Source organism: Olea europaea, chromosome 10 (genome assembly GCF_002742605.1).
Source record: "Olea europaea var. sylvestris chromosome 10, O_europaea_v1, whole genome shotgun sequence".
Classification (NCBI taxonomy): Eukaryota; Viridiplantae; Streptophyta; class Magnoliopsida; order Lamiales; family Oleaceae; genus Olea; species Olea europaea.
The window spans coordinates 44333049-44356142 of NC_036246.1; the positions used below are offsets into that span (position 1 = coordinate 44333049).

Consider the following 23094-nt stretch of genomic DNA (forward strand, 5'->3'; position numbering starts at 1 on the left):
ATAGCCATCACCGACTCCACACAAAAGATAGAAATTCAAATTTGGTGATTTGATGTGATGAATAACGATCATATTTTTCATTTTAATAGAAGAAAGAATGGAAAACAAACAGAAATATTCACACAGTCACTGCATTTATATGTACATTACGAAAAATTGTGGATCTTTTAACTATTTGAAAGAGTTGAATATGATAAAACAATGTTCATCAGATTTGATATACAATGTTGTCAAAACTCATAAAATTTAAAAACAGGAATAGTAAATACGTAACTCGTCCTCTGGAGAATGAGTGGAGCCTTCGCAAAAGATAATTAAATTTGTTGTCTATATTTTTGCTTGGTATTCTTTTCTTTGTTCCTTGTGGGACACAATTCACTAATTCTTGTACACTTGTAGAAAATCAACAGATGTGAATCAAGGGCTTCGACTATATAATTTTGGTGGTTCTTCGACTCTGCATAACCAGAATCATTTCACCGTCTAGCATCTCTTTCAACGCAGAAGTTAACGACAATAATAACAAGAAAGTGGTCATTTACCTGGGAAGGGAAAGCAGTGCACACCTATGAGATTTTACGAGTAATTGAGCACAAAACAAGCATGAAAAATCAAAAGGAGGAGATTGTAAAGCAAAACAGAAATAAAACGAAATATTCCATAAAACATGCACAAAAAGATCAAGGGGAGGAGATTGTAAGCATAACAGCGAAAAAACAAAATATTCAACGGAGGAAGGGTCTATAAGATTAAAAAACACCTATGTAACTAAAGACCATTTTAAATATTCTTGTGTTTGAGAAAAACTTCCCCTGTTGTGGCTTTCGAGTCTCCAAGTCATAAACTAAACCCTTCTGTAATCTTAAGTAGTGCACTAGAAATTGTTGGAAGTACGACATATAGGAGATCACGGGCATACTTTTGACTTGGCTCATTCTTTTGGATCAGTTTCAGCACTCTTAGATTCATGAAACTCAACTTCTGAAGCAGAAGATGCAGAAGTTGGATGTTCAGGTACGGGAAGGGGAATCTCCTTCATATTTTCCTGTAAAGCCTTGAATAAAGCATATCCCATTTAGGATTTATACATAAATATCTGTGTGTAAATAAACTAATGAGATGTTTATATAAGATGAGGCAACATCTTACCTGCAAAAGTTCAGTCATCCTTCCAGTTCCATAATTGTACAGCGGTGTCGAGACAGATGCAGTTTGTGGGGGCACAGTTGAGAAGGATTCATTGACACCATAATCTTCAGGTGAAGGTTCCCATGTATCCTCTTCATTTTTTTTGTGAACCTCTGAAGATCTTGAAGAGCCTGCCATTTGTAACTCTATTGATTCCATGCCTTTTTCTCCTTTTTCAACCTCAGGCGTGCACTCTTCTGATGAAGCATTTTCATGCTGGACACTTTCTTGCGCAGCTTGGTGCCCAAATTGGGGTTGTACGGCAATTGGAATCTGGCCAGCAGGTATAGATTGAACAGGTGGCAACATAGCTAATGGTTCAACCGTCTCCACATCTTTATCTTCCAAAAACAACATAGGAGCAGCTTGGGATGCACCAGAAGACATTTGGCTGGAAGTTGGCAGCCCACCCGATGGATTGACAGGTTGCAATACAACAGGAACCACAGTGCCCCTCACGCCCACTGGAGGAACAGAAGAAACTACCTTCGGAGATGTGTATTTGCGTTTTGCGCCTACTGTACCAGCTGCCTGAATTGCAAGTTTCTGGGCACGTGACCAAGGATGGTTTGAAGCTGAGAAAGGTATATCATTTCTTCTGATCATTTGAACATGTGGGGCTATGTCATTTTCAGCTGTAACGGGAACATAATGTCCTGGCTTGAAAACAATACCTCTCAAAGTTGTATTGGAGTTGCCGATTCTAACAGTGAGCACATAGCCAGCATCAAAAGTGGCCTCAACAACCCCAGTCACTGCCTGGCCAACCATATTGTCATTTCCATCTACTCTATCCACCTTATGGGGACGGTGGTTTCCTTGCGCTCCTGCAAAACCAGGAGGTCCACGTGCAGTTTTAACACGCTTTAAGTTTGGATCTTTCCTAGGGCGGCCACGTCCCCGCTTCGCTGCTGGTACTGAAGGAGCACTACAATCGTCCCCTTGGAAAACTTGATTCATGTTCAGAATTACTGCTAGCTGACAACAACGCTTGTATAGATCTTTGGCCCTGCAAACAAATAAACCAACAAATTAAAAATTTTACCGCATCTTCACCTTCCTAACGTATGATGGTTCTAGGTAGCTCTAACAGTAAATTGCATAAATTGGAAGTGAATTCACCTATTTTCATTTATTCAGATAAAACAAACAAATTTAACTCCAAAAGCAAAGAATGCATCTAAGTCACTTTTGAAGATTCAACATTAGCTAATGCACCTTGGGGCTGAGACTACACATGTTAGATATGAAACTCAGCACAAGAATAACAACGAAAAGTTCATTGGGAATCGTCAAAAAATACTACAAGAACAATATGACCTGCACAAACAGAGTAGCAAACTAATCTGAATCAACATTTCAGCAACTTGATTTTGTAATTTTAAAGTGCCTCTATCCACCTAATCATAAAATCAAATTAAAAAGAAAATAACACAAACAGAAAGAAACATATATACAACAAAAATTTAAAGATCTAGACCATAACAAATAAAATGGCAGACGTATATGCTAGGGATAAAAAAATAAAACTCAGGTAGTGCTGATTGATTCTTTCTGGGTAAAAAGATAAGCTGAGGGAGGAGCAACGTTGAACCCTACATACATTTACAGAAACAGAAACAAAACATGGCTATTAACAGAAGTGTGGTAAATGGAGAAAATCATCTAGACTTGTATATAATGTTGAACACAAGGTTGTCAAAGTAATGATGCCATCATCATGACTCAAACCAAACCATCCATATAGAGCATATAAATATAAAAATAGGAACAATGACCTTTTACTCCATCTTTATTTGCCAAGGCATTATACTTTTTTAATATCATTTACTCCAACAATGATCTGATTGAGATTTACACAATCTTAAACAGATAATGAAAATGATAGAAAGCGCAACAGATTACTCGTCACCCACAGAATTACATGATTTCTGATAAAAATAATAACACCAAGGTAAACCTTGATGACTTCCTGTCTACGGCATTGTCATTTAAGTCTAGAGGCTCGTACTATTTTTATTTACATCTCATTGATCCATCGTGATAAATGCGGCTAAGATTTCCCATACCAGACAAGATGGACATTAAATAGGAGCTATTTTCATCTTCTATTCATTTACAAATAAGAACACAACTTCAATATGATATCAAATAGAAAAGTAGTGCAAGAAGAAGCTGACTAACATATATAAAACAAAATTCTCATGTTCTTGTTCATTATAAAATAACAATCCCTATCTTAGAAAAGTAGGTTGAGCCTCAAATACTGAAATCAACAACTCATAAAAACGACTAAATTCCAATCAACATACAACTAAAAGTACTGATTAAAACTGTCTCAATTTCAATTGGTATCATAGCCGAACAACAAAGCAAGAAGCAAATTCTAACAATGGTGCAACAACTCGATTGCATAAAAATTGTTGAGTTTTTGCAAGATGAATGAAATATCAAGACAATGGGGTGCGAACTTGAATTCACCACAAAAAAGTGGCCACGATATCAAACATAATAAATCGTCATGATACGAAAATATTTTGACCCAAGCAATGAATTTGTCCAATGAAAGCAAGCTATTCTGTTCGCTAAAGATTCTATAATTGGAACTTGTACTCCAAAAGAATAGGGATGTCAATAGGAAGGGTTCAGGATGAGGTGGCATTTCGTGCCCCCTGTGAAATTTCTCCGTGTTCCACTTAAGCCGAGCCATGCCGGGACACTTATTTGGTCCATTTACTGTCTCGTTTACATATATTTTTTTATTGTTTAAATGATACTAAACGAGATATGCATCTTCGCCTTGAGCCCGATTCCAGGCAAGGTCTCTTGCCCCCCAACATGAGGAATTCCCCTCCCATTTAGGTCGAGGCCCCACGGATCTCCGATCAACTGGTTTTATTGCCATCCCTACTAAAGAAGCATAATGCCATATGTTTGCATTTGTTTCATCAGTGCAATAGCTCATTTTGATGGTGGTACAAAAGAAAATAGAAATAATCTTAAATGCTAAGAGCTACCAATGTTGATTTTCCAGAGAACTTCTAATGTTCATTGTCAAGATTAAGATTCATGCCAAGTTTCAGTCTCATGAAGCCATTACGAAACTTGTGTTCTTAAATGTACACAAAATTACGAAGAGATGTTGCCTTCATGAGAAACCATCCATATAGAGCATATGAATGGTTGATAAGTGGGTAGTACTAGTGAGTTCTACGAAATGTGTGGATAATGACCAAAAGTGCATATAATCTAAAGACTAGTCAAACACAGGATTAACCAGTATGTAGGTTACCTTTTAACTTGTATTACTTGCCTAATTTTACCGCTATACTTCTTTAATATAATTTACTACAGCAATAATCTGTTTAAGATTTCATACAGTCTCAAACAGATATTGAACATGATAGGTAGCAGCACACAACAAATTACATGGTCTGTGAGCAAAATGATAAACTGCATGGTAAACTTTGATGAGTAATATGGCTATGACATTATTGTTTCAATGTACAAGCATGCGTTTTGTGAAGTAACAAAAAGAATAATAAAACAGGTGAAAATTTGGGTTCAAGAAATTGAAAATTAAATAAGAGAGTAGTGCTACAACCTAAAGAAGCAAAATTTGGTACACGCTGAAACTCTCTTGACAAGGGTATGGGGCACACTGCCAAGAGTGTGTCCCACCACCATTCTGTGCAACTGCTGAGGGCCTGAGGCGTGTCAAAATTCAGCTTATATAGAAACTTATTTAAAAAAACTTGGCATGTACAGACCACAGTTAACTTAATTCATGGGAAATTACAAAATGTAACAGTATTGCAGCTTTTTCACCTGACGTACCCATTAGCTCATAGTAATAAAGGTGGTAAGACTTCCTATTTGAGATAACATGAGCATTAAATAGGAGATATTTTAGTTTATCTTCTATTCTTTTCTAAGTAAGAATGCAGGTTCAAAATGGCATAAAATGAAAGAGTGGTGCAAGAAGAAACTGACTCGTACATAGAAAACAAAATACTTGTGTTCTCTTTTGTTCTTTATACGATTAACAAGCCCTATCTTTCTTCTTCATGGACAAGTAGGCTGAGGCTCAAAGACTTCATATCACAGCACATAGACAATTCTAAAAGCACCTAAATTTCAATCAACAAAAATACTAAGAACAACAAAGTTTCAATCAACATGCACCAAATAATAGTAACTAAAAAGGCCTAATTTTCAATCGATATGCAACAAAATATACTAACTAAAAAAGAACTAAAACTAAAACTAAAAACGCCTAAATTTCAATTAACATGCAACAAAAAAGAACTAAAACTAAAAACGCCTAAATTTCAGGGAAAAAAAAGGATTATAACACCCAAATCCGCACCAACAAATTATAGTAAAAAAAACCTTCTGATACTTCACAGAAACGAAGTTTGATCCTTTTACAATAACACAGCAACTTTTTGCAGAAAAAGTGATTATATAACCAAAATTACAAAATAAACGTAGTGAAAGGGTGAGATTGCAGGTATGACGAAGATGAAAGAGCAATAGATTAAAGCAAAATTAAGAAAATAATAACTAAATAAAAATCAGAATTTGATGATAATTGAAAACTTTACCTTCGAAGAGTTACTGAGCGATTGCGGGGGTAATTACTATTTAAGATAAAGATTAAATACAGTGAGAGGGTAATTAAGAACCCTAGAATGGTTGAGTACAGAATACACAGTGTTGACAGATGGTGAATTAATTGAAAGAGGTTTTGGGAAGTTAGAGGGTTGAATCGCCACCCAACTTTATAAACTGCCCATCATAATCCAAACAATGTTTTATCTAGTTGCCTAATTTTATATAATATTAAACTCTTATTTGAATCACGTTAGAAAGAAAATATATTTTTAAATAGTATATTGATGAAAAATATATGATTAAAAAAAATGAAAAATTTTAAATTTACGTGTAATATTATTCTTTTCACTATTATTCACTACTTTTGAAAGAGACATTTAAAAGAGATAAAACTGTGATTTTATATTATATATACAATAAATTTAAAAACTTATTTTTAAAAAATTAAAATAAAAACTTTTTCTAAATAAAATAAAAACTTATTTTAAAGAGATGTTACTTAAAAAATAAATTAAAACATATTTTTTTAAAAATGTTTTAAAATAAGATAATAACTTATTTAAAAAAAAGTTACTTAAAAAATAAAATAAAATTTTTTAAAATGAAATAAAAACATATTTTAAAAAAAGTTTTTAAAATAAAATAAAAACTTATTTTAAAAAGTCACTAAGAAAAATAAAATTAAATAAACACTTATTTTAAAAAAAAAGCTTTTTAAATTAAGAAAAACTTTTATTTTTATTTTTTAAAAATTTATTTTACATATATTATGCAGAGTTATTGTTTTACCCTTTTTAAAATTAGTGAAAATGATTAAAAGAAGTGATGTGATTATGGTGAAATATTATATGAAATTAGGTGACTATGATGAAATAAAATCAAATTATATCATGATGACGCTAAATATAAAGTTGGTTGATCATTGGTGAAATTAACCCAAGTCAGAAGGATATTAATAATGGGTTATGTTATGCATACATCATGGTGTCTATAACGGTGTCCATTTCCCTCACATGGAGGGAGACACATTTCGAATAAAATATAATTTATCCAAAGTGAGTTCCCTTTTATGTAAGGATGGTGGACACCTTTATGGACCACATTCTGTAGGAGTAACATTTTCCATTAATAATTATATTTTCTTAATTAATGGCAAAGTTAATTGTGCTCCGAAATTCAAGGAATTAAAAATTAATAGAATTTGTAGTATTGTGCTTAAAGCATCTTCAATATGTTCTTTAAACATGATATGGTCTTTATTTTAAAGAGTCGACCCTTAAAATCATGCTCTAAGAGAATCTTAAAATTAATATTTTAATTTGAAATGTTTTCAATTTTCAATGTAGGAAAATAATAAAATACTTTAAAGAAAACTAATAGAAATAAAAGAACAATTTCAACAAAAGTCTCAAACCTTTGAAACACGAGTATATTTTTTTCAAACATTTGATTTGTTGCAGCCGTTATCCTAACCTTTCAAACGTTACAGGTGAAATCCTTTTGGACAATTTCTATCCACAATTCTATCGGTTGAACAATAATTTTTAACTTTGAACATTTTTGATATTTTAGAAATGAGCAAAAGAGTAACTTTTCTAATTATCAAATTAAATAAAAAAAACACACACACACAAATCATCTTCTTCCTCTCACCCCTCACTCACCCCTGCTTCAAACCCAAAATTCACTCCAACCTCATTAAAGAATGGATAATTGGCTAATTGGCTTCCTGCAAAACGCTTGGACATTGTATTCCATGATAGCCAATTGGACATTGTACCGGCGTGTAAAATGGCAGCACATGGTCCAGCAACCTAAGCTTCTTTCACCAAATCTTCTAATTGGGTTTTTCTCACTACTTTATTGGCCCAATCATATTATACATTCAGGCTCAAATCTAGGTTCAAATTCAAATGAGACACGTATCGACACATAATTGGACAATTTGAAAAATTAAAATAAAAACACTCAATCATTTTCTGATACATCAATATGTCTGCACTCCCCTATTTTTAAACCTCGATAAATGGCTTTATTCTTATTGGTCAAAGGTGAAGTGCATTGGTCAAATTTGTATGTTGCTTCATCCACCTAATATTATGAACACTTGTATTTAGACAATGGAAACGAACAAAAAGACCCACATCTTGCCCATGAAACAAATACAAAGAATTAAAAGCATATTGCCAAAAAAATGGACGCGGGTATAAACGGGGGAGTGATGAAATGTTAAGATTTATTACATAAATTAAAGGTTTTTCTTAAATTTTCATTTTTTGGATCGATGGTTTGAAGGGTTGATTTGGTTGCAGTCAGGCAATTTCATTCATCTTACGAGTGCTTTGATTTAGGAGCATGACTCTTGATTGATGTGGAGGTGGAGACGACGGTGATGGGTGGATTTTTGGTTTGAGGGAGAGGTGGGGGTAGGAGAGGCGTGAGAGGAAGAAGACGATTTGTGTGTGTTTTTTTTTATTTTTATTTTTAATTATTTAATGTGATAGATAAAAAGTTATACTTTTGTCCATTTTTAAAATATTAAATATGTTATCAAAGTTAAATTTTTGATCAACTAACAGCATTGAAGATGGAAACTATCCAAAAAAACTTCACCTGTAATATTTGAAAATGTTAGAGGTAACAACTGCAACAAATCAAATGTTTGATAAAATCTTGCTAGTGTTTCAAATGCTTGGGATTTTTGCTGTAATTATCACTAAAATAAAATATAGAGAACAATAATAATTTTTTTAGAGTAATAAAAATAAATGTTAAATTTGAAAAGCTTGTTGAAGTACTTCAAAACTCAACTATTTGAAAATGTAAAAGATCAAAGAGAGTCGTATTGTTAATAAAAAAATAACACGTTGACATAAATAAGATGTTTATAATTTTGAATCGACTCATTTTTGGGTCTAAACTAGTTGGTTTTTAAATGAATTTTTAATGAGTTTTAAATTTTGATTTTGTTGTATGCATTAGTGGTTTCAAATTGAAGAAATCATCCGATTAAATTATTATTAATCGTTTATTTGGCAAAAAAATTAGGAAAAATTGCAATAGAAACTCCAAATCTTTGAAATATTAGTAGACTTTCCCCAAACCTTTGATTTGTTGTGGCCGTCACCTTTAACCTTTGATTTGTTACAACCATCACCCTTAATATTTTCAAATGTTGCAGATGAAGCCCTTTTAGATGGTTTCCATCCAAGATTTCATCAGTTGATCAAAAATTTAACTTTAACCACATTTTTAATATTTTAAAAGGGGTAAAAGAGTAATTTTCGATTTATTCTCTTAAAATAATTAATCTAAAATATAAAAAATAAAAAACGCACACTCATCTTCTTCACCCACCCCCACCTCAAACCCAAAATCCATCCTACCGTCGCCACATCCACCTCCACGACAACCTGCTACTGGCCACCATTATCCACTCCATCACCAAACGCCGTCCAACCACCCAACCCCCAAAAATGTAGAAATTTCCAATTTCAAACCCCAAAAATCGTGCTTTTTTGTAGTTGAATGAATGGATTGAAGCTATATCTACTATTTTTTTAGATTTTGATAAGTTGATGCTGTTGGTACCCGTACTACTACCCCCTCACCACTGTCGCCTCTCCCGATCGAAGCATTTTCTCCGACGTCACCACATTTCAGAAAATAATATTTCAAAATATTTTTATATAATATTTATATAATGATATTAGCTCATTGCCTGCTGTTAATAGCTAAATAGTGGGGTAATTGCAGAAGAAAAAACTGTGGTAAACAAGTAAATAAGTTGGATTTCTTGGGGAAAATGAATGGAGTCTTTGGCAATTTGAAGATTGACGTGATACAGCAAGATTGGTTTTATGTTAGTGAAAGATTTGTCAAAAAAATTGAGAGAAACGGCTTGTTGGGTAGTGATTATGGTGGTCGGTATCAGGTGGTTGTGGAGGTGGTGTTGGTAGGGTGGATTTTGGGTTGAGGTTGGGTGGGGGTGGGTGAAGAAGACGAGTGTGTGTTTTTTATTTTTTTATTTCTTATTTTTTAAATTAATTATTTTTAGTAGAATAAATGGAAAGTTACTTGTTTACCCTGTTTTAAAATATTAAAAATGTGATCAAAGTTAAATTTCTTGTCAACTGACGGAATTTTGGATAGAAACCGTCCAAAAAGGCTTCACCTACAACGTTTGAAAATGTTAGGGGTAATGGTTGCAACGAATCAAAGGTTAGAAGTAACAGCTGCAACAAATCAAAAGTTTGGAAAAAGCCTGTTAATATTTTAAAGGTTTGGAGCTTCTACTGTAATTTTTCCAAAAAATTATTAAATTAAAATTGCGAATCATATGAAATGGGTGAAGAAAAGTGGGTAAAATTTATGAATCCTACTAAATATTTAAATAAGAATAGAATTTAATATTTTATAAATAATTTTTTTGTCAAACATGAATGTGCACGGCACCAATTAGCTACCACTTAAGAAATTGAATAGGCGGACAAAAAAAATTTAGAAAAAATTAAAAAAGGAGAGAGAAAACAAATAAAAAGGAAAGAGAAAAAAGAAAAATAAATAATATATATATAGAAGAATTCTAACATACTTCCATTTGAAAGAATCAATCCACAAGAAAAGCTTCAACAAGACGATTCTATATTTGCATGCGATATGATTGTCCATTTAAATCATGACACCTCCATGTCTAATGTGGTAAAAGAGTAACAAAGTGAGTGTGCAACGCCAACGTATCGCGACTTGATTGGCTTGAAGTTTGGATGTCGTGATTTTAAAGAATGATTCTATCACGTGTATATATTGGATCTTGTCATTGAAGCTTTTTTCCCATCCCAACCAAAATAACCCGACATCTTACCCCATGTCTGCACCTTAGGTAGTTATTGCCATCACCACACCGTTAAGGATTTTCAAGAAGTGCGGATTTAGAATTAAAATATGTTTGTATATCATTCCATTTAATTATTATTATTTATAAATATGTTTCACTTTTCGAAAACATAAATTTTTAATACAATAAAAATAATTATGGACTGACTTGAAAATTCAAGGAGAGGATTGTGTTCCTCGTTCCTGAATGGTAAATAATGTGAGACAATGTGCGTTAAAATCTCAGGACGCAACTGAAATTTGTGAGAAGCAATATGAATTCAGGTTCTTTTAATGCGGATAGTACATAAGTTAACGGCTAGGACACATAGGTTGGATCGTTACATGACCATTTGGGCCGACGATTTGTAACTAACAAAAATTTGATTTTTCCAGCAAGAACCCGTGCAATAAAAATAGTGAGTATATTATATTTATATTTGAAGAGTAATAGGTAAATGACACAGGGAAATGAGTTGATTTCGATGAAGAAGCTGATAAGTTGATTTTGGCAGAAATTTGTGCAGAAAAGACGACGATAAGGATGGTTATGGTTTATGGCATGGGTGCATGATGATCTAGTTATTTTCCAGTGTCAAGTTAGATCGGGGGTGGGATGAGGTTAAGAAGAAGATAAGTTTTATATTATCTTTTTTACTTTTTATTTTATTAAATTAAATTTTAACTTACTTTACGTGTAAATGCAAGTTAACCTTTTAAGATTAGTTAAAGCCAAATTTCTAGGCCAACTAACGGTTTTATGGATAGAAATCCATTTATTTGTCCTTATGAGGTAATGAAATGAAAGGTTTGAAATCATGGTTGTTACAAACGAAAGATTTGGATAAAGTTTGCAAAAAAGAAAAGATTTTGGACCGCAGCTGCAATTATACTTAATTATAATATATATTACTATTTTTATTTTAAAATTATGAAGTAGTTAATCGTTAATTCCAATTTTCGTTCAACTAGTCAATTTCTGAACCGGTTTTACAATATTGCCATTACCCGTTGTAGAGATTCGGATCCCGCCGTTAAACCCAAGCTTTAACCCGACCCATTTCCATAAATGTCCATTTTAAACTTTATCCTGACCAATTCCAATATGCATATAAGAAATGAACAGCTGCACATCTCCTGAGAATCTGAGATTCTTTCAATTTGCAGCACAATTCGAAAAATCTCAATCCTTTCCATTAATTGCTAATAAAAATCATTGTAATGAAATTAATCCTATAATAAACTGGCTCTTTTCTAAAGATCCCGATTTCGCTTTATCTTTTTTGCTATTTATCTTCAGGGCAAAGCATTCTTTGCACGTTACCTAGATCCAAAATTCTCCCAGCTTTAACTTTCATTCTGCAAATTTTACGGGTACCACTCTGATGAATTATCTGTTTTTTCGTTTACCGAAGGATTGTTAATTAAGTTTTTATTGGGGGAGGGCCGAGGGATTACAATTTCATTTCTTTTAGTTTGAAACGCCATTGGAGTTCTATATGGTTCTCTGGGTTATCTAAATTCTAATTATAAGCTGGAAAGCATGTTTTATGGTTGTCCTGGAAATTATTTATTTAGGTATTGAAGTTACTTAATATCACCGTGTTTCCACTTATTTGATTCAATGATTGTGCATTTTTATTGTTTTTCTTCTAGAGATTACAGTTTCATTTCTTTTAGCATCGAATGTCATCAGGGCTCTTTTTGATTTTTCGGTTTATCTAGACTCTAGTTATAAGCTGAAAAGTATGCTTTACCCTTTAACTGAACATGATTTATTTTTCTTTGATTTACTTATTATTGAAGTGTTGACACTTAGTTGATTCAGCGATTGTGTATAATTGTTTATCATGAATATCACTCATTCAACCTGTTACTTTCTTATAGCCAATGATTTGTTCTTTTAATAATGAGTCATTGATTCTTTTCCTTGTGAACCAGCTATCAATCATGAATCTTCATAAACTGTACATCTCCTACTGATGATTTTCAAATAACCATTCATTAAATTTGTGATAGTTTCAGGTGTTAAACAATGGAAGGTATTATAGTTAGGAGAGTTATCCCTTCCGATAACTGTTGCCTCTTTAATGCTGTTGGGTGAGCTTTTAATCTTTATTTATTTTAGCCTGTGAAAAAGGAAAAAAGTTTGTATTCCAAAATTATCTCAGTCAAAATTTGGAGAATTTACATATGTACTTAGTAATTAACTTATCGTGTGCAGTTATGTCATGGACCACGACAAAAATAAAGCACCTGAGCTAAGACAGGTTATAAATTGTATTTTGTTATGTATGCAAAATAATTAATTATAAATTGTAATTTGTTATGTATGCAAGATAATTAATTCTTAGATCATGCCACTTGTAATTCATTCAACGTGCTGATGCTTTTAATGCTAAAACTAGTTTTTGAGATTCAAGTTACGGAGAGGATGAAATTTTTTTATGAATTTATAGCTTTTATTCTCAGCATCAATACAAGAGTTTTTAAATTTGAGAAGAGAAAATGAATAAAAGAAATATCTGTTTCTTTTTGGATTGGGGAGTACGAGGAATGACTATGCAACTCCAAAGCTCAGAATACTTAAATTGAGCATGTCTGCTGTCAAATGGGTCTAGTCCTTTTTTTTGTCCTTTCATTAAGCTTGGCATTTTATATTTTTATTTAGGTTATAGCTGCAACTGTGGCCAGTGATCCAGAAAAATTTTCTGAAGCATTCCTTGGAAAGCCTAATGAAGAGTATTGTGCATGGATTCTTGACCCAGAGAAATGGGGAGGTAAGTGTTCCATATAGACGAACTACGTATCAATGCTGAGGCAGCTGTGTTGAGAATGCAATTTTCTTGTCTACTTCCTCGTTTTGGTATTGAAGTGTTTATATCATAGGTTGGGAGTCCACACATTTTTCTATACAGAATTTGTACGTTGGATCCATTACTTTGTTTATTGTCACGAAGTGTAATATAATACGATAATGTTTACCTCTTACGGTTTTACAATATTTATACCCTCTACTTTTGTTCATTTTTTTTGCTCTCTTTTCTTTTTCTTCATTTTCCTAGTGAAATAATACTATGGAATGTTTGAACAAACAACAATCTTCAGCTTTTCTAAGTGCAATTTCTTTTTTATCCATCAACAAAAGCAGTTGCTTGCGTCTTTTCTCATCTGCCGTCCTTTGGTCTGTAATTTGTTGCTTTTATGAGCAAATAATCGCATAAAAGTTCACGACAATGACTTAAACTGATATTGGCCTTTTAGCTTGCCAAAACTGCTTTCCACATGGTTAACTTTGTTGGATCTCCATCACGTCTCTCTCTCATCTGTGCCCATAATCAGAGATCCAACTGGGGTATTTTGGAGATAACCGTGAAGCACTTTAATATTTCCTTTGACTGTTCACTATCAATTGCATGCTCGTGTCAAAAATCAGTGATTATTTGGGGGAATTTTTTCCAGTATTGGAAATTGAGAATAACGTATCGAAATGTAAGAAGCTTTTCTTCTAATGTAACTGACTTTGAGAGCAATTCAAATTTATATTTTTATCAAATAAGTTTGCCTTTAAATCTTTTATGAACAGGAAAGTAGTTGGAACAGGGATTACTGGACACCTTGAATCGATTCGAAGGTCTATCTTTGAGGAGATTAAAATTTCTATACTTGCTAGCAACTGGCTCGATGCCATCATTCTTAACCTTTAATGGCATCTTGGTGATGATCATGTTTAAGTTCTTACAAAATTATCTCAATATTTGTTGAGAAAATTCCTTTTCTTCAGTCCACAGCGATGACACTTGTTTTCTGTTGGGCCAGAGCCTCTTGGATTGCATCAACATTGTGCCTACATAGGGTTATTTGTTACAGTATTGCACAATGAATATCAAAGTGTGTTAATTCATCTGCATAGTTGAACTCTCTTTGTTTTTTTTTATCTTAAGGTGGCATTGAGCTTGCAATACTGGCTGAGTATTATGGGCGTGAGATTGCAGCATATGATATACAAACCACCAGATGTGATTTGTATGGACAGGTTGAGTTGAATGTCTCTTCAAAATTCTTTATAATATCGTTTTGGATTTCTTACTATTTTTTAATCTTCCTTCTTTGGGATTTTAATAACAGGGAAAAAACTACCGCGAAAGAGTTATGCTGATCTATGATGGACTGCATTATGATGCTTTAGCTGTATGTCGTTTCCCCTCTCAACTCCAACCCCGACCCCACCACCACCACTCACTTATGCCACCAATACGCACCCCATCAAAACAACCCCCTCCCTCTTGACATTATTTGTGTGTGTCCAAGAGTCTGACTGTGTGAATGTTTATAAGTTATTACATTCTTATATGACCTAATTAGAAATCGATCAAGAAGTGGGTCCATTTGTGGAAAACTAACATGCTACCAGCCTATGCTTTTGGACTAGCCATGTATACGAGCTTATAAAATTTAATAGATGTTGACATTCTGATAGAATACGAACCAGACAGTTAATCTGTAAGTTAGGGGACGGAAAAAAGTGAGTAATGATTTGATAGCAACATTTTTAAGTACTTCAAGAGGTAAAGAGAGCAGATGGCATGAGTGAGAGTTTTCCAAATGTGAAACATCAGTATAACTTGAGTCTGGCGTCTATAATTTCTGGTTTTCAAATTATATAGATTGTACTTGTTTGTTAAGAATGATACGCTGTCTACCTTTCAACAGATGTCTCCTGCCGAAGGAGCTCCAGAAGAGTTTGATCAGACGATATTTCCTGTGCAAGTGGACCGGACCGTGGGGCCAGCCGAGAGACTCGTCCTTAATTTGGTTAAAGACCAGCAAAGGTATCTCAATATATTTCTTTTTAGTAGTTGCTTGATAGAAACTACTAAATAACCCAATCATTCTTACTCCAAAATTTTGAGTGTAAATTGTTATTGGAATGACACTGTTATTATCCCCGGTTGTGTCTCTTTCATTTCATCTGTTTCTGTTATGTTGGTTCTTTATAGTCATTTTAATAGCATTTTGCAACCTTTGCAGGAAAAGGAGTTATACTGACACTGCTAACTTCACTTTGCGATGCGGTGTCTGCCAAATTGGAGTTATTGGCCAGAAGGTTTTAAGCCCTTCATCTTTTCCTTTCTTACATCGTGTTTGCCTAAGCTTAAAAAGTCAACCGATTAAAAAATTTACTTATAAATCAATATCTAAAAGCATGTTTGGAACATATTTATATATGGTTTAAATTATAAATAAATGAAAATAAGCATGTTGCTAAGTAGTATTTTTTTAAATATCTCGAAATATGTGAATAATAAGTCAGTATTTGAGTCCCATTTTTATCAAAACTCCTTTTCAACTATATAGTTTCCTACAAAATTTTTTTATACATAAATTCATAATTTACTTTTTAATCACATTCTTCAAAAATCACTATTACAAAATTTATTTTTCTCGAAAAAATTAAGCTTAAACAAGGGCTAAGTAGCTTGAGTGTTTAACAAAAAGTTTATAAACATGAGCCAAACATGAGCCTTTCATAACGAATCAATTTCTTTATGGTCATAGTTGAAGATACTAAGCAATGAGTTTGTTTGGAGATTAAGCAACTTTTTTTACTTTAAAAAGTAAGGAAAAAGTAACACGTAGGACCTGTTTGGTGCCGATTATGAGAATTGATTTTTTGACCGTTAGTTTGAAATGTGAGTAAAAAAGTCAAGAATAACGATTGACTATGGTAAATAATGGTCAAAAATTTGATTTTTTTGCTTGAAAAATCAGAATCAAATGGAGGCTTAAATAAACAAAAAGTGACTTCAGAGTAATTCTACTTTTTTTAAGCATAGCCATATGGGCTCTCAATCCCATCATCAAAATTTTCAAGTTTTTACAATTCTTCTCGTTATATTCGCGTTTAACTTCGCAGGAAGCAGTGGAGCATGCACAAGCAACAGGCCATGTGAACTTCCAGGAATATAAATGATTTATCCGTTGCCATAAACCTGCAATGTTGTTTCAGCAAGTTTGACACTGTGTCGTGTTTTGTGGAAGAAGAAAACATTTAGATTCGTTGCATTTTCTGATTCCTTGTGTTTGTTGTAATATTGAAGAATTTTTGGATTTGAAAAGGATACGTGTAGACAATTGAATGCAAACTTCTTTGTTTTAAGGTATTATTGAGTCCTAGGCTTAATCCGACAGCCAAATAGGAATATGCTTCAACCTGATCATTAGAATCTAGTATCAGGTACGTTTTAGTTCAGATCTTCTCATTCAAAATCTACAGAGATGAAGCCACAACCCCTCAAGTAAAAGCCATGTCTAGAGCTTATATTAACTTAAAACTGCACCAAATGAATTTGGACACAAGCACTGTGAGATGCTATTGTAGAGCAGCTATGCACTCGATTTCGACCCTTGCATCCAATGGTAGTGCTGCCACCTGGTAAGTTGAACGAGCCGGTGGAGGCAATGGAAAATCTGCCACACAAGTTACCCAAGTTGTACTAAATTTAAAACTACATGTAGCTACGAAATAGTTTTCAGCTAAATACAGTTTAGCACAATGGTTGAAAGAAGGAAAATTGTCAACCCGACATTTTGATGGACGCGTGCAAATTGTTCAAATGATAAACAATACTTTAGTTTCTAGTCCCAATAAACTTGGGGTTGGTTGTGAATCGTCTTTTGCCATTTCATTTAATGTTGAACTTCCTCCTCTAATACCTCTAAAGAAGTCAAAGATTTTACCAACACCTCGAGGCTCAGGCCAACTCCTCTAGTATGTTCTAATAGTAGCAAAACCGTGGATTTCTTTGGAATTATGCAAGACATAGCCCATACAGCTATGCAGTGGTCGTAGATGTAATTCATTGCAAACTTAAATAGCATTGGAATTCATAATGAAGAAAAAGTCACAACGATTTTAACAAAGAACAAAAACTATCATAGAGTAGTAGCTTAGAATGAAGCTCATGCCATCTCCAGAAATTCAAAATATAATTATTACATAGAGATTACATTTCTAGAAATCCAACAACCATCAAAACAGACTTTTTTGTGCAGATCTACTAACATTTATAGGTTCAACTATTTACCATTTTTGTGCAGATCTGCTAACATAGAGATTCGTATTTTTACATGATTCACTATTTACTTCTCCTATATATGTTCTCATTATTCTATCCTTCCAAATCCCAAATGACAGCAGCTTACCCAAGCTGCTAAATCCATTAATCTATATGTAATTCGGCTCAACATGAGTATATAAGCTCTTTCAGTTACTAAAATCTTGCACAATTTTCCAATTTCCATTTTCCTTTAATAATAATATAACTGGTACTAAATAACAAAAAGGGGGAACTGAATTGGATAAAATTTTCTGGAAATAGAATGTTTCAAAGGGTAACACCTTTTGCTATTGCGTGTGACATAAAGAAATCAGCTATGCGTGTTACTCTACCAAAGGTTTCTGGTAATTTAATGAAGACACTAGCCTAAGAAGGCTTCCACTCTTATATTCTTTGTAAATTCTCATAATGGATTTTTATAACCCATATTCAGGTTCGTTCATCCTGTAACCACGAAATGAGTTGACAGTATTTTCATGGAGTATTTAAATCTCAAATCTATATGAACAATACAGTTGACTTCAATTCTGTGAACTTACATTTAGCATAGATCTCATTTACTTTCTCGAAGTCTTTGAGATCAGCCAACCTGTGAAGAAACATGACATAGTGTCAACTGTGAAACCCAAAATCATTCTAATGATGAAATGCGTATTAGTGCAAGTTTCATGTGTCTGCCTGCATGCAAGAGAGAAAGAGAGATGCTCAAAGAATTCAAATTCAACAAGATCACGCACATGATTGTTGTTTTGACCACCGAGGAATAGCTGGCACCGCTTGCTTTAAGTATCTCACCCATATTCTTAAGAACCTAGAAATACATGCACGCTCTTAAACATGTCAGTACGCCATTCACCTTGTGATCAGAAACTAACTAATGCTTAGTTTTTTTGCTCTCATTGTTGCTATTCTTTCTGACATATTCTTTAAAAGAGAATTACAAGAGGAGTGCAAATATCAGAAATACCTGCTCAGTTTGATCCTCTACACTATCTGAGACAAACTTCCCTGTCTACACTTAAATCTTGAAAATTAGTTTACAACCACCATAGTATATTATGTAGTATATGCAAAATTAAATATGAAAATATTTCATAATATGTGATCTAAAATGTCAAACCTCTGGAATTAGCCCAAGAACCCCAGACACGAAAAGCATATTGTTTGCTTTAATGGCTTGAGAATATGGCCCCAATGCTGCTGGAGCCTTTTCTGTTTGAATGGCTTCCTTTATGCCTAAGTTCATTTAGATAATGGTATGAGCATCATGCACCACAAGGCAAAGACATAAAGAAATGACAAAAATGAATTGCATATCTTAGAGAAGGTCTTTTCCTTGAATTGAAAGAAATTAGATTACCCCAATACCAAATACAAGTCAGTAACATAAAGGGCTAAATTACACTGACGGGAAAAAGGCACAAGTTACATTACTTGCATTTGTCAACTCTTCCTTCTGAAAGAAATCAATTGGATTATTAAAAATAAAAAAGAAAGTAGATTGTGTTGGCTTTTGTACATCATGAAGAATCAATACCGGTTACTGAAAACAATCCTAAGAGCAGTGGTAGCCACCCCAATCCCTTTTCTCAAGAGGGTATATGCAGCATTGGCATTGAACTGGCAGCATATTACTGTTTCTTTATGAATGATCATACAACAAAGTCATCTAAAAGCCCACTTGGCAAGACTTTGGAAAGTCAAAAGCTGCTCCTGGCATTAAGAAGCTGCTTTTGAACATGTTTTCGATAATCTTCTGGAAATACTTTATCAACTCCAAATAACAAAAAAAGACAAGTATACAATGTGATCAGCACTGCAACTTTCATAAATCAATTCACATTCATAGTCACGAATCATTACCTCTCAAGTGTAGAATTGAACTGCTTTCACTTTGAGGCACATCTATAGTATAATATAGCAACACATATCTTCTACTTTATCTACTAAGCATATAGCACTATTCACTAAGCAAATTGGCTAGTTTAGTGCATATTCATCTCAATTAGTAGTCATAAACGACTCAACTTCCGCGGTTGAAACAGAGAGTGATGTAATCTATATTCAACAATTTCAGAAATACAGAAATTAGTTATAATTCGCAACTTAATTATACCAATTTTCATTTTGAAGTTCTATTTTTTTAATTACAGTCCGTTTAAAAGCAATTAGACAGTCCTGGAACAAGCAGCAACCAATAATCACGCGGTACAATACTTTAATGCAGCATTTCAGTTCAAACGGCCGAATTCTTTTCTGTTTCACCAACACATTTCAAATAAATTGAACTGAAATCCAAAGGAGCGAGAATGAGTGGAAACTCACTGGCAGTGGAATCAGTAGAAATGCCTAAGGATGCGAAGGGCGTCGATGAAGATGCCGAGGCAGGGCGGCGCATGTTAACGGCGGCCAAGGATACGAAGCCGACACCTGCGGCTAATGGAAGCCGATACGTAGTGTGCCAATATCGATCGCCGGCATTTGGAAGATCCTTGCAGCGGCGGACCAAGCCATGAGTCGTTCTACTTGCAGCGACCTGTATTTTTCAATGGCGATATTTCTATGGCCGGCGTCTACTTTTATTCTAAAAAGAATCTTTTTGTGTGTGGTTTAAATTCTTTGATCACCATTCAACTTTATTTTAAGAATTCGTTTGATTGTAAAAATGGAATTGAATTGCCTAGAAAATGAATTTCAGGTAATTGAATTGGCTAGAATTATTTTTCTGAAAATTGTAAATTATTGTGTTTGATTGATATAATTTTTCACGTGAAAAATGTTGAAATAAAAATATTTTTTAATATTCGTTTGGTTTTATTTTATATGAAAATTGTCAATTAAAGGGAAATATTCTTTTTACAATAATTTTTAGAATTGATTTCCATTACCAAAAAAAAAAGATGAAAAAAATAAAAATAATAATCATTATAGTAGGGTGGAATTTGAATTCTCACCATATATGGTGAGAATTCAAATTCCACTAAAACAAGGAAAATTTCAAGTTCCAAGAAATCCAAGAAATGCAATTCCATGGAAAATATAAGGTATCAAACATCAAAAGTTGAAATTTTCAATTCCAATTCCATCATTCTTTTTTCCATTTCCATGCTATCAAACACTTCCTAATTGTTATCATGGTCACTCAATTGATTTTGTTTTAACACGATCATCCAATTTTATACTTAACGTCACTTAGACAATTCAATTTGATTTTATTTCATTATAACCACATAAGTTTATATAATATTTCACAATAACCATCAATTTTATATAACGTTCACTATGACTAACCAATTTTTTTCACCATATTCACTAATTTTAAAAGGGTAAAATAGTATCTTTGCATTATATATAAAATAAATTCAAAAAATAAAATAAAAATAAAAACTTATTTTAAAAATGTTACTTAAAAAATAAAATAAAAACTTATCTAAAAAAATTACTTTAAAAAATAAAATAAAAACTTGTTACAAAGGGGCAGCTCAGCAAAATAATATAAAATAAAAAGTTATTTAAAAAAAGTTCCTTTAAAAAAATAATAAAAACTTATTTTGAAAAAAAAAGTTACTTAAAAAAATAAAATAAAATAAAAGATTATTTTAAGAATTATTTTTTAAAAATTTATTTTGTACTAGTTAAAGTTGAATGTGAATTGCACGTTATTCTAAAATATTGTATAAGTGATGTAAAAGTAATATTTGGTACGAATTTGTTGGAAGATTTGATGAGTCTCGGACGAATTAAAGAATATAAAATTTACCATAGAAATTTAAGAGAAGAAAATTGTATTCAAATTGTACTCTCAAAACTTAATTTCTGTAATTTAAATTTTTTGTAATGATGATGTACTATAAATGAAGAAACTTTTTATATTACATTTGATACATAAAAAATAATTGTTAACACATACATTTAAACACTCATTAAAATTTTTAGATATATAAATATGAATAAATTCATCTCTAATAACTCTAGATTTATGTAATTCAAGATTTATTAAGTGAAAATTCATTAAATATTGATTAATGTGAATGTTAATTAATTGAAAGAATTAGTAACACAAATTTCATACATCACAATAATTATGTGGTATATGTTATATGTCGAAAAACGAAAAGTAAGGTGTTATTGAAATAATTAAATTGAAGGAGGTTAAAATTGTCCAAAAAATGATTCTCTTTTGATGTGATATTTTAATATATTATAGATTATAGATAGATATATAATATAAAGTTGTCATCTTACCCCTTTTAAAATTAGTGAAAATGGTGAAAAGAAATTGGGTGATTACAATGAAATGTTATATGAAATTAGGTGACTATGGCGAAACATTATATGAAATTAGTTGGTCATGGTGAAATAAAATTTAATTAGGTGGCCATTGTAACACTAAGTACAAAGTTGGATGGCTGAAATCAAATCAATTTGGATGGCGATGATGACATTAAGAGTGTGTTTGATTGATATAGAAAATATCACCTAGAAAAGAAAATATTTTCCATCTTTTATGGAAAATAAAAATCACCTCTACCCAAGGAAAATGTTTTCCTTAAAAACAAGGAAAATTAGGCATATTTTCAAAAGTTGGAAAATGTTTTTCATGGAAAAAATAGCAATCAAACACTCTAAGTAGGAATTTGGGTGAAAAACTGATATTTTTCATGGAAAATAAATGTAATCAAACACACCCTAAGGGTTCTTTTGATTGAAACGAATTCCATGAAAAATGTCATATCTGAGAAATTCGTTTTTTACTTTGACTGTTTGATACGAAAGTGGAAATGAAATTCGAATTTCAAAGTACATGCACTTAAAGTATGTTTTTGGCAAATTCCTATAGTTTTGGTTAGGGGCGGACCCACATGGGGTCATGTGGGGTCAAATGAGCCCACAGTTTTCTGGATTTTTTTTTTTTTTGTGCTGAAAACTTAATTTTTTGTCCCAAAAAATCCAAATCCTAAATTTATATCCATATCCATTATTTAGTCCATAAATATATCATATAATCCACTGATTTCTTCCCAAAGTGCAAATATCGAACATGAACAGCAAACAATCGATTTTTCCTTTTTGTTTATGATATGTTGTTCAAAAAAAAAATTTGACCCCACAATTTGAATGGTCTGGGTCCGCCCCTGGTTTTGGTAGTTCTTTATTTTTCAACTTACATAAAATTGATTTGTCTTTTTCATATTTACAATCAAACGGACTCTAATTATAAAGTTGGATGGTCATGGTTGAATTTAACCCCTATTTATACATTTCCTAGGTGTTAAAAAAAAAAAAGTTACGT

The 23094-nt window shown here is 32.6% G+C and overlaps 2 protein-coding genes and 1 pseudogene across 8 annotated transcripts; 1 reads left to right on the forward strand and 2 right to left on the reverse strand.

Moving 5' to 3' along the window:
• Positions 1–142: 142 nt before the first annotated feature.
• LOC111402458 lies at positions 143–5992 on the reverse strand. 6 transcript variants are annotated; one of them, XM_023030776.1, is made up of 5 exons: positions 5796–5992; positions 4793–4895; positions 1150–2197; positions 920–1054; positions 143–542 (listed from the first exon to the last, which is right to left on the reverse strand). In XM_023030776.1, exons 2-4 carry the CDS (start codon positions 4873–4875, stop codon positions 932–934), a joined length of 1254 nt encoding a protein of 417 aa, XP_022886544.1. In that variant the 5' UTR covers positions 4876–4895; positions 5796–5992; the 3' UTR covers positions 143–542; positions 920–931. The 6 variants fall into 6 exon arrangements, 2 of the variants coding, with proteins under 2 accessions (XP_022886544.1, XP_022886545.1); XM_023030777.1 differs by having other exon boundaries at positions 143–540; positions 917–1054; XR_002704265.1 differs by having other exon boundaries at positions 147–457; positions 543–1045.
• Positions 5993–11777: 5785 nt separating this feature from the next.
• Positions 11778–16844, forward strand: LOC111402460 (ubiquitin thioesterase OTU1-like). Of its 2 annotated transcripts, none has more exons than XM_023030779.1 (9): positions 11778–12054; positions 12706–12780; positions 12905–12950; positions 13352–13460; positions 14625–14716; positions 14809–14871; positions 15394–15512; positions 15712–15787; positions 16598–16844. In XM_023030779.1, exons 2-9 carry the CDS (start codon positions 12716–12718, stop codon positions 16652–16654), a joined length of 627 nt encoding a protein of 208 aa, XP_022886547.1. In that variant the 5' UTR covers positions 11778–12054; positions 12706–12715; the 3' UTR covers positions 16655–16844. The 2 variants fall into 2 exon arrangements, with proteins under 2 accessions (XP_022886547.1, XP_022886546.1); XM_023030778.1 differs by having other exon boundaries at positions 11781–12054; positions 12700–12780.
• Positions 16816–20407, reverse strand: LOC111402461 (annotated as a pseudogene).
• Between the last annotated feature and the right edge of the window lie 2687 nt (positions 20408–23094).